Raw genomic sequence first — 12,615 nt, 5'->3', positions numbered from 1 at the left:
AAATCTGTCAGCATTGATTTTTTTAAATACATATGAAAATAATTATAATACTAACCCCACAAAGCATGTCAGTTTAAACTTCACATTAAACTAAAATATAAATAATCTAAAAAATTTGTCTTTATAATTTCAAATCAATGTGAAAGTAATTATTATTATAAATGTTGTTCTCCAAAAGCAAAATAACTATCAGTTATTTTAGATGTAGTCTAAATCAAAGGGAGGAGAAGAATAAGGAAAGACACTCAAGATTCCTCCTATTCATAATGAATAACTCTATTATTCCTCTTGACATTTTATGAGGAAATAATATAAATGGAATTCTTCTATTTTAAAATTTAATTTACAAAATGAGAAATGTTATCTCTTTATGTTACACAGTGTTCATCAGAGTACTGTAGAGAACTGCTTGATAAGAAACAATCTTCAGTAATGTTTATCTGGAAATAAAAGCCTTGTATTCCTCTTTCTCAAAATTGTAAGAAGTCAACACCTTACTGGATTTCAACAAGTCCAGAAAAGCTACACTTAAACAAATCATTCTGCCTTCAACAGTTGCTGGCAAGTTAGAGAGATTTTGCACTTCAAAAAGAGTTGACATTTTATTTGAATATGTCTCTAAAAAGACATAACCTGCCATGAATATTAACAAAAAATTTGAATTAAGATAATTTTAAAAGAAGTAGAATTTACGATGCTGTTAACGGCACAAACAGTTGAGGTACAGATCCTCCACTGATGAAAAAGTAAAGGGTATTAGTATATATATAGGAGACTGCTTTAAATTATCTTAAGCGGGCAGCTCTTTCCTTCTGCTATTATCCTATTAAGCAAATATTTTATCATACATATTGCCAAATTATAGTATAATAATTTGAACTGACCGAAAATTAACGTGAGTACAACTTACAGTGAGGTTTTACCCCGCACAATGTATATAAGACAAACAGAAATATTGTGAATCCGACCAGTTTCATCTAATAATAATATTAAGCCATTTATTCATACACTTTAAAAGTCACTTTTCCCTGGTGGCTCAGATGGTAAATCATCTGCCTACAACGTGGGAGACCCGGGTTCAATCCCTGGGTCAGGAAGGTCTCCTGGAGAAGGAAATGGTAACCCACTACAGTACTCTTGCCTGGAAAATCCCATGGACAGTGGAACCTGGTAGGCTACAGGCCACGGGGTTGCAAAGAGTCGGACACGACTGAGCAACTTCACTCTCACTTTAAAAGTCCAGGTCAAGTCTGAATCAAATACTTATCTTCTCCATTAAGCAACATTACTGTTAATATTTTTATAGTGAGAAAAATCACAATTTTTAAAATAAATTTTTATACTCAAGGAAGCGTACTCACAGTTTCTCTGACCATAAATGTTCTATCTTTGGAGGACATTTCTTCTGAAATAGTCAGTTCACAGTCCTTTGATTCTAGTATATCGTCGAGATGATCCTTGCTTGATAACAGAACTTCCTTTCCATCTTCTCCTAACTCCTTACTAAGTGGTTTACATTCTTCTTTAAATTTCCTATCTGTTGCCTCAAAAGTCTGAAAACCAGCCTGACCTTGTGATAATTTTATTTCATTTAAGTAATGCTCTTGCTGACAGAGAGTAGATGCTTCTGATGATGGAGTATCTTCTTTTTCCCCAGATATTCTAGACAGTTCAGTTTGCTGAGCAAATGCTATACTCATTGACACAATGACCTGAAGAAATAAGGAAATAAAAAAGGATTCAGTTCAATAAAGGATTAGATCTATAAATACTAGCAGGAATTACAAAAGCAAGTTTCCTCTTAAAAACTACATAAATTAGTAAAAAGGATGGCCTCGTGCTTTAAACAAACTAAAAGAAATCTTAGCGTAAAGTGATAAGAAGATTCTGTTTTAAAATGAATCTAATATCAAAGTGTTTTACTGCCTGCCTTTTTAAAATCAATAATTATAAAAAATTCTGTCTTACTATAACAGCAGTCAATGTTTGGCACAGAAGTTAAAAAGGAAATAAAAGCCCTTATATTTCTTTCCTCCAAGAAAAATCACTATTAACACTTTAATACATACATTTCCAAATCTTCTTCCTCTTCTTTACATTTAGATATGGATATAAATAGACACAGACAAGCATTTTTCTTAGTCATATTCTAACACTATAACCTGTTTTCATAACTATAGTAAATATCTTTTCAAGTCAAGAAATACATTTCTATATAATTTTAAATGGGTTTAAAGTTTCATATTATACAGATGTACTACAAATGTACTTAATCAACTACCTGTGTTGGACATTCAGACTAATTCATCCGTAAGGCTATTTTAAACGGCACTGTGATGAAATCTTTGTAACCACATCATACACATATTCTTTCCAATTTGCTTGCAGTAAATTCCCAGAAGCACAGCACTAGGTTTGTGTGATTAGTGAAACTGAGCGAGACCCTGTGGGGTTCCTGGGCATGGAAGCCTTTTTTGGTCCCCATTTCTTGTAGGCAAAACTCCAGACTCCATGACCTTCCCTGAGTTCCAAAGGGCAGATTCGAACAGTTGTTAGTCAAGGAAAGAGGAGCCAAGAAACAAGCTCAGGCTGGTTAACGGAACCAGAGAAGCTCTTCAAGATAAGGAGACCAACCACCTGAGGAGAGATGAAGGGAATGCAAGCCCAGCTCACACCCTCATCTTATCAGAAACGCCATCCCTGAAACCACTGCTATAAATAGCATCTCCTGCACTGGCAGGGGGAGAAGGCAATGGCACCCCACTCCACTACTCTTGCCTGGAAAATCCCATAGGCAGAGGAGCCTGGTGGGCTGCAGTCTGTGGGGTCGCTAAGAGTCGGACACGACTGAGCGACTTCACTTTCACTTTTTCACTTTCATGCATTGGAGAAGGAAATGGCAACCCACTCCAGTGTTCTTGCCTGGAGAATCCCAGGGATGGGGGAGCCTGGTGGGCTGCCATCTATGGGGTCACACAGAGTCGCACACAACTGTAGCCACTTAGCAGCAGCAGCAGCACTGGCAGGTGGATTCTTTGCCACCACACTACCCGGGACGACCCACTGCTGTAAAACCCCGCATCAAACTCTCCTAGATTGGGACACACAGCTTTTGAGGGCAGGAGCCTGCTCTGTCTCCTATTGCCTGGCAACGCAAGAAAGCTATCCTTTTCTCTTTCATCCGAAACCCTGTCTCTGAGGTTTGATGCACTACTGGTATGCAAAGAAGAAGAGCTTTTGGTATCATTGGTAAACATGATGATACAATTCAATCTAATCTATTTCACTTTCCACTTCAACTATGATCCTTAATTCCTGCTTATTTTAGTTCCACCCGCCATAGGTACCTAGAAATTGTGTTCAGCAGCCTTGGCTCTGAGAAGTCTAAGCCTCTGAGAACCAACTATTGTTGTTCAGGCACTACAGTCACGTCTGACTCTTTGCAACTCCATGGACTACAGAATACCAGGCTCCTCTATCCTCCACTATCTCTTGGCGTTTGCTCAAATTCATGTTCACTTGGTTGGTGATGCTACCTAACCATCTCATCCTCTGCCACCCCCTTCTCCTTTTGCTTTCTTTCTCAGCATCAGGGTCTTTTAGAATGAGTCGGCTCCTTGCATCAGGTGGCCAAAGTATTGGAGCTTCAGCTTCAGCGTCAGTCCTTCCAATGAATATTCAGGACTGATTCCTTTAGGATTGACTGGTTTGATCTCCATGCAGTACAAGAGACTCTCAAGAGTCTCCTCCAACACCAGTTTTCAAAAGCATCAGTTTTTCGGTGCTCAAACAAAAATCTGACCAGATGTTAAGTCACAAATGAAATTTTTAAAAAATTGGTCATTATAAAGATTACTTTCATTTGTATATATGTTTAGAATAGAAAAGGATAACAAATAATTAAAAGAACTGTGTGTTTTGGAAACTAAAAAAACCAACCAACCAACCAACCATAAAAACCAAGCCTAGACTAACTATCTTGTAATTCTCTCCTTTCTATTCACCACCGTACCATCTAACCAAATTCCACCTGTGTTTACAATTAACTCTGCCTAGTCAAGATTGCCGGGAGAAATATCAATAACCTCAGATATGCAGATGACACCACCCTTATGGCAGAAAGTGAAGAGGAGCTAAAAGCCTCTTGATGAAAGTGAAAGTGGAGAGTGAAAAAGTTGGCTTAAAACTCAACATTCAGAAAACGAAGATCATGGCATCTGGTCCCATCACTTCATCGCAAATAGATGGGGAAACAGTGGAAACAGTGTCAGACTTTATTTTTTTGGTCTCCAAAATCACTGCAGATGGTGACTGCAGCCATGAAATTAAAAGACGCTTACTCCTTGGAAGGAAAGTTATGACCAACCTAGATAGCATATTCAAAAGCAGAGACATTACTTTGCCGACTAAGGTCCGTCTAGTCAAGGCTATGGTTTTTCCTGTGGTCATGTAAGGATGTGAGAGTTGGACTGTGAAGAAGGCTGAGCGCCGAAGAATTGATGCATTTGAACTGTGGTGTTGGAGAAGTCTCTTGAGGGTCCCTTGGACTGCAAGGAGATCCAACCAGTCCATTCTGAAGATCAGCCCTGGTATTTCTTTGGAAGGAATGATGCTGAAGCTGAAATTCCAGTACTTTGGCCACCTCATGCAAAGAGTTGACTCATTGGAAAAGACTCTGATGCTGGGAGGGATTGGGGGCAGGAGGAGAAGGGGACGACCAAGGATGAGATGGCTGGATGGCATCACTGACTCGATGGACGTGAGTCTGAGTGAAATCTGGGAGTTGGTGATGGACAGGGAGGTCTGGCGTGCTGTGATTCATGGGGTCGCAAAGAGTCGGACACGACTGAGCAACTGAACTGGACTGAGTCTGTGTCTGTGCAGCTGACCTTAACTGAAGAGAAAAATGAAAAAACAAGCTGACTGGTCTTACTTTAACATCATGACCACTATCCTTGAAACGAGCCCTTGGTAATACTGGGCGATTCTGCCCAATTTCCCTTGTCTTTTCCATTTCTTACTCCTTCTCTTAGCCCTGTGCTTTCTCCTTAAAGCTCCAACATCATCTCTTCATTTCTCATTCTCAGGTGCTGAGTTCGCTTTTTACTGAGAAAAATCGAAGTAATCAGAAAAGAACTTCCACAGTCACCAGATACTTCACCTGAAAACATACCTGAATCATGAGTCAACTATTCTTACCTTCCTTCCTGTTTCAATGAATCAAACTACCATGCTTCGATCTAACGGCAGCTTTTCAGGGGATCTGCAACTCTTCTCATCTGCTCAAGGACACTGCTCCAGCAACTATTCCCCTCTCTCTTTAAACAGGCTAATTTTTTTTTTCCCTTCTCTCCTCAATCGCTTCTATCAGCACAGAAACACAATGTGGTATCGTTCATCTTAAACAAAAACAAAACAGCAACAACAATCTACCACTCAATTCCCTACATCACTCTTTAGTTAGTACTGTACTTCTCTCCCTTTAAAAACAACTCAGAATCATTCATTTCTTCATTCTTCTCCTTCAGTTCAGTTCAGTTCAGTTCAGTCGCTCAGTCGTGTCCGACAATTCGCGACCCCATGAATTGCAGGACGCCAGGCCTCCCTGTCCATCACCAACTCCCGGAGTTCACTCAGACTCATGTCCATCGAGTCAGTGATGCCATCCAGCCATGTCATCCTCAGTCGTCCCCTTCTCCTCCTGCCCCGAGTCCCTCCCAGCATCAGAGTCTTTTCCAATGAGTCAACTCTTTGCATGAGGTGGCCAAAGTACTGGAGTTTCAGCTTTAGCATCATTCCTTCCAGAGAAATCCCAGGGCTGATCTCCTTCAGAATGGACTGGTTGGATCTCCTTGCAGTCCAAGGGACCCTCAAGAGACTTCTCCAACACCACAGTTCAAAAGCATCAATTCTTCGGCGCTCAGCCTTCTTCACAGTCCAAGTCTCTCATCCCTACATGACCACTGGAAAAACCATAGCCTTGACTAGATAGACCTTTGTTGGCAAAGTAATGTCTCTGCTTTTGAATATACTATCTAGGTTGGTCATAACTTTTCTTCCAAGGAGTAAGCGTCTTTTAATTTCATGGCTGCAATCACCATCTGCAGTGATCTTGGAGCCCAAAAAAATAAAGTCTGACATTGTTTCCACTGTTTCCCCATCTATTTGCGATGAAGTGATGGGACCAGATGCCATGATCTTCCTTTTCTGAATGTTGAGCTTTAAGCCAACTTTTTCACTGTCCTCTTTCACTTTCATCAAGAGGCTTTTTAGCTCCTCTTCACTTTCTGCCATAAGGGTGGTGTCATCTGCATATCTGAGGTTATTGATATTTCTCCCGGCAATCTTGATTCCAGCTTGTGTTTCTTCCAACCCAGCGTTTCTCATGATGTACTCTCTCTCTCAAATCAAATCAGTTTGTTTCTACTATTCCATCAAATGTATTCTTGTGAAAGTCACTAATGACTGCACACTGTAAAATCCAATCGTTAATTTGCAGGTCCAACCTTTCAAGACTTTATCAGAAACACCTGACAAAGTTTAATACATTCTCAGCAATAAACTTTCATCATTGGCTTCTCTGATGCAATCTTTTCATTCCCACACATAATGTACCACTTCTTCATTTCCTTTGTTCCTCCTCACTTCTCTGCTCTCAAACAGTGGCCTTCTCTGGGCTCAGTTTCCAGACCCCTTCTCCGTTTACACTCACTATCTTAATATTTTTCAGTATTTGTTACTGAAACCATGGTAAACATACACATACAACAATAAAACATTTTATACTGTGACCCAAAGCACACACAAATTCTTGTGTGTCTGTTATTATATAATTGAATGTTTCCATTAATATCAAAATCCTGTACCAAACCAAATTAAATTGCATGCCTTAAGAAGTTATAACATCACAGTTTGAAAAACCCAACTCTAGATACTACCGTATTTCCATGTCAAGTTTTATCTTACTTCCTGAACTCCAGATTTATACATCCAATCATGTTCTCACCCCTTATATTTACATAGTTAATGACTATGTGAATATTAGGTGACCCACTCCTCTTCAGAAACTACTCCTTTGTATTTGTTTCGATCCTCCATCTAACACCTAAGTAACTCCATTCTTCCAGTTGCTTAGATCAAATTACCTGCAGTACTATCTTCCCTTGAAGGGGAAGTCCTTGCCCCTCTTTCCCTGCATTTCCTCTTCCTGTATCCAGTTACATCTGCTGAGGAAATAAGTCTGTACCAGGGTTTCACAATATTTCTCCAAATGGAACCCATGAGTACAAAGCTTGCAGGACTGAATCAAACCATCCTCTAACTTGGCAATGCTGGCAGCTGGATAGGTGGTTTCCAAACTCTCGCCAGTTCTCCGTGGACACCTCTTGGAGACATCCGCTGGAAAACGGCTGACCTTCTCTTTTGCATCCTACTTTCTTAAAAGGTGTGCAATCTATTATCTTTACGACTTACTCTCCCACTGTCATTTGGACTCTCCCCTCGTGACAGTTCAAGAGTGATGTCTTCTGTGATTACCCTATATAAAATAAAAGCACCTCACTCCCCATGGAATCTTCTAGTCTTATTACCTTGGTTCGTTTTTCTCTTCTTAGTATCTATTACTCTTGTACATTGCCTATTTGCACCAACTGGATTAAAAGATCAGGGCTTCACAGGTGGCTCATTAGTAAAGAATCTGCCTGCCAGTACAGGACTCGTGGGTCCAATCCCTGGGCTGGTAAGATCCCCCAGCGAAGGAAAGGGCAACCCACTCCAGTATTCGTACCTGGGAAAGCCCATGGACAGAGAAGTCTAGCGGGCTAGAGTCCACAGGGACACCAAAGAGTTGGATATGACTTAGTGACTACACAACATCAACAGATCTAAGGTCTACAGGAGCAATGATTTCACCTATTTTCCTTCTGCTGTACGCTGCACTCAGAATACTGCTTGGCAGTGAAATGAAATGTTAATGAATGTCTATTTTTTCAATAGTACATACCCAAATCACAGGTTGAATCTAATGTTATCTATGTCAGCAATCACTGCCTCTACTGGTTTCTTCTATATACTCTGTGCTTTTAAAAGAATGTTTCTTAGTATTTTTCTAACTTCTTATAGGGTCAGCATAACCCCATCTATTCTGGTGACTAATAGAAACAATCTGTCCTATTCTGGGGCTTCACTGGTGGCTCACATAGTACAGAATCTGCCTGCAATGCAGAAGACGTGGGTTTGCTCCCTGGGTCAGGATGATCCCCTGGAGAAGAGCATGGTTACCCACTCCAGTATTCTTGCCTGGAGAATTCCACGGACAGAGGAGCCTGGCAGGGTACAGTTCACTGGGTCCCAAGTATAGGACACCACTGAGCAACTTTCACTTTTCATAAACTATTCTAGGATCAAGCTGGGCCATCATGTGTTGTCTCTTGGATCGCAGTATTGGGTTGGCCAAAGAGTTCATTTGGGTTTTTCTGTAAGATGTTATGGAAAAACTGAATAAACTTTGTGGCCAATTCAATACCTTGGCTGCCTCTGGAATGGTCTTCATTGACCTGTGCTCTAGTGATCTGCTATACGCTTGATGAATGATGCTCCACGAAACATATATATGTCATCACCATTATCACAGTAGTAAGACTACTTTAAAAGATGTCATTTATGAGTCTTTATTATCTTCTAGGTGTCTTATGGCATCCAGTCTCATCACTCCATGGCAAATAGATGGGAAAAAAATGGACAGAGTGACAAACTTTATTTTCTTGGGCTCCAAAATCACTGCAGATGGTGACTGCAGCCATGAAATTAAAAGACGCTTACTCCTTGGAAGAAAAACTATGACAAACCAAGACTGCATATTAAAAAGCAGAGACATTACTTGCTGACAAAGGTCCATATAGTAGAAGCTATGGTTTTTCCAGTAGTCATGTATGGATGTGAAAGCTGGACCATAAAGAAGGCTGAGCACCAAAGAATTGATGTTTTTGAACTGTTGGAGTTGGAGAAGACTCTTCAGAGTCTGTTGGACTGCAAGGATATCAAACCAGTCAACCCTAAAGGAAATCAATCCTAAATAATCATTGGAAGGACTGATGCTGAGCCTGAAGCTCCAATACTTTGGCCACATGATGCAAAGAGCTGACTCGTTGGAAGAGACCCTGAACTGGGAAAGATTGAAGGTAGGAGGAAAGGGGACAACAAAGGACGAGATGGTTGGATGGCATCACGGACTCAATGGACATGAGTTTGAGCAAGCTCTGGGAGTTGGTGAAGGACAGGGAGGCCTGGTGTGCTGCAGTCCATGTGGTGGCAGTCAGGCACTACTGAGAACAATATAACACAAAATAGGTGCATTGTATGTATTAGCTCACTGAACCTTCACAAGAATTACTGCTACTTCTATTATTCTCCTCCTTTAACTAGACTGACTAGTTAAGTAACTTTCCTAAGATTGCAAATCTAATCCTATCCCAAACCTCATATTCTTAACTGCTATACTAGGATGCCCTGCTACAAACATTTCACTTGAGAAATTTATGTAAGAGGTAAGTAAAAGAGAAAACCCTGCAACTCTCTAAAAGAACTAGATAGTAAAAACTGTATAAAAGTGATGGTGCTTCACTTTTTTTTTAAAGGTTTTTTTTGACAATTTTAAAAGTCTTTATTGAATTTGTTACACTGCTGTTTCTGTTTTCTGGGTTGCTTTTGGTTTTTTTTTGGCTACAAGGCATGTGAGATACAAGCTCCTTGATCAGGGACTGAACCCGAACCCCCTGCACTGGAAGACTTAACCACTGGACTGCCAGAGGCGTCCTGGTGTCTCACTGTTCACTTTGAACAAAATTATTCAATTCAAATATGGAAGTGAGTAGGTCCTTATGGCCCACATATTTCCTTGAGCACTGACCACCTCGTCTAATTTATGTTTAATCTAGTTCTTTATGCATTTCCTGTAAATTCTATCCCTCCTCCTCCACTAAAACGCATATACTCCAGTAGGACTGTTACACTAGAACAGTTTAAATACTATGAAAAACAAGCAAGACAAACTCAGAATCCAACTATTCCAAAATAAGAACCCGAACGGGAATATGCATTTTAAAAGAGAATTCAGAGACAAAGAAATGGAATCATATGGTACAGTAGGTAGTACACGTGGTATTCAGGAGTTTACAAGAATAGTTCTGGGCACAGCAGCTAAGAGCATCTAGTCATAAACATCACAGTCACTTCTGTTTTTTATCTGTTGGTTACTTTGGACTCGGATCCAGTACCCTAAGTTCAGTGGTTCCCTAAGCAGGGAAAGGTGACACAGTTTCTACCTGCTAGGTCAGTGGTGCCGGAGAAGGCAATGGCACCCCACTCCAGTACTCTTGCCTGGAAAATCCCATGAACGGAGGAGCCTGGTAGGCTGCAGTCCAGGGGGACGCTAAGAGTTGGGCACGACTGAGCGACTTCACTTTCACTTTTCACTTTCATGCACTGGAGAAGGAAATGGCACCCCACTCCAGTGTTCTTGCCTGGAGAATCCCAGGGATGGGGGAACCTGGTGGGCTGCCGTCTATGGGGTTGCACAGAGTCCGACACGACTGAAGTGACTTCGCAGGTCAGTGGTGCAGAAGCAAGCAGGCTGCAAGCCCCCTCAAGAGGCACCTGGAGGAAGCCTCATGGCCCCCTGGACTCCATGCATCCCCCAGGTCAAGCTCAGGAAAGCCACAGTCTACCTATTCAGTTCCCCTTGGGCTCTCAGAGGAAGAACCCCACACTTACAGGAGACCACATCTGATCTCCCTTCCGGGGTCCAGACGTGTTTCTGAGCCAAGCTTTTCCAGAATCCATTACTTTGTGGCAAGCAGGAGAGTGATTATCTTCGGTTATACATTCTACCTGCAGGTGAAAATTCTCTCCATCAAAATTCCCACAAAGCCCAAGGCTCTCTTTCCTATGGACTACAGCAGCCTTTTTCCCTCAGGAGAAGGATGAAGGAATGAAGTTGGGTACAGGCTTCCATCAATCCCTAAATAATCCCTATGTTTCAGGAAACAGACTTTCCAGATGGCTCAGTGGTAAAGAATACACCTGGTAATAGAGGAGACACAGAGATGTGGGTTTGATCCTTGGGTCGGGAGACCTCCTGGAGGAGGAAATGGCAACCCACTTCAGTGTTCCTGCCTGGAAAATTCCATGGACAGAGGAGACTGGCAGGCTACAGTCCACGGGTCGCAAAGAGCTGGACACCACTGAGTGACTGGGCATGCACACACGTACTATTTCTCTAAGAGGAGGTGGCAAAACTAACGCTTTAATATAAAAGACCAAGCATTTCCTTTCTCATTTCCTATCACACCTTCTACCTTTAAGGAAGGCCAAAATCCTGCCCCTGCTGCTACTCACAAGGTAATTCATAATTCCGACAAGTTTCTAACTGCTATTCTACATCAAAAGAAGAATGCTTTTCTCACAGAAAAATCCACAGAACATTCCATTCTAAGTCAACTGTGGATAGTTACAGTATCTGACAACTTAAAGGAGCTACGTGTAAAATTTACAACAAAAACCAGTGCTTTATCATCAATAAAATCTATATTTTTTGAAGCCTGAAAAAGAATAAAGACAACAATATTATCTTTCAAATAAACTATTAACTTACCTTAGCTACTTCTTCTTCTAATCGTTCCTGGTACTGTTTTTCCAGCAACTTAACCATATTTGTTTCCTTTTTCACTCCAAATTCACCAGAATACTAAATTAAAAAGCAAATATGACATATTTATTTATAATAATTATACAACACTTATTTTTAAACTTTTCTCAAAAGATTTCTATTCTTTAGAAAGTTTCTTAAAAGCTTTAATAAGTAAATAAATTGCTGCTCAATTAAAAGCAACAGTTCTAGGGAACAATTCTACTAAATTAATTGTACTTACTATTGTGAAGTTTAAAATGCAAACTGAGAACCATGCTTACAATTACTAGTGTACAGTTATAGAGTGGGGGAAGAAAAGATACTACTTAAGAACTAAAAATTTACTGAATGAAGCCCAGGGTTTTACAGTTATGTTTGGGAAAAGTGGCCACATGGGAATATACACAGTGTTGAGGAGAGGCAAAAGGTGGTTTGGCTAGATGAGATATTCTGGAAAAGATGAGGGGCTTTTCTATACTGTGTGGCCTATGCTGAAAAAAGCCTTATCCAATGTCCTAGCCCTAGCGTATTGAATTTTGGGAATTCCTAAAGAATACTCTAGAGATAGTCTAGTTCAGCTTCTCATGGTAGGAAGAAAAGCTGTTTCTCTTTTTTGAAACTAATTTGTTGTAAAGTTCAGGGCACTGAAATTAACTCGCTATATACAGCCCATGTTATATAAAACAAGACAAATGTTAAACTAGAATATATTTAGGGGGAAATAAAACCTCTTAAAATTTTAACTTTTTTGTGTTTTTCCTATGCTATGAAAGTACATCAGGCTTCCAAAGTGGCACTAATGGTAAAAAACCCGTCTGCCAATGCAGGAGACTCGGGTTCAATCCCTGGGCTGGGAAGATTCCCTGGAGGATCCAATGGAAACCCATTATAGTATATCCAATTTCTTCACTTATATATTCTTCTGGATC

General features: G+C 40.5%; 1 protein-coding gene across 20 annotated transcripts in view; it reads right to left on the bottom strand.

The window, feature by feature from the left end:
• AKAP9 (A-kinase anchoring protein 9) overlaps positions 1-12,615 on the bottom strand; it is a 169,414-nt gene that overhangs the window by 77,004 nt on the left and 79,795 nt on the right. For all 20 annotated transcript variants that reach the window (XM_060414427.1, XM_060414428.1, XM_060414430.1 and 17 more), the window contains 2 exons: positions 11,651-11,743; positions 1,362-1,712 (listed from right to left, as the gene is read on the bottom strand). In XM_060414427.1, coding sequence (XP_060270410.1) covers positions 1,362-1,712; positions 11,651-11,743 — 444 coding nt within the window. The remainder of the gene's footprint in view (positions 1-1,361; positions 1,713-11,650; positions 11,744-12,615) is intronic.

The sequence above is a fragment of the Ovis aries genome, chromosome 4 (genome assembly GCF_016772045.2).
Source record: "Ovis aries strain OAR_USU_Benz2616 breed Rambouillet chromosome 4, ARS-UI_Ramb_v3.0, whole genome shotgun sequence".
NCBI lineage: Eukaryota > Metazoa > Chordata > Mammalia > Artiodactyla > Bovidae > Ovis > Ovis aries.
This window is presented reverse-complemented; position numbering and strand designations above follow the sequence as displayed.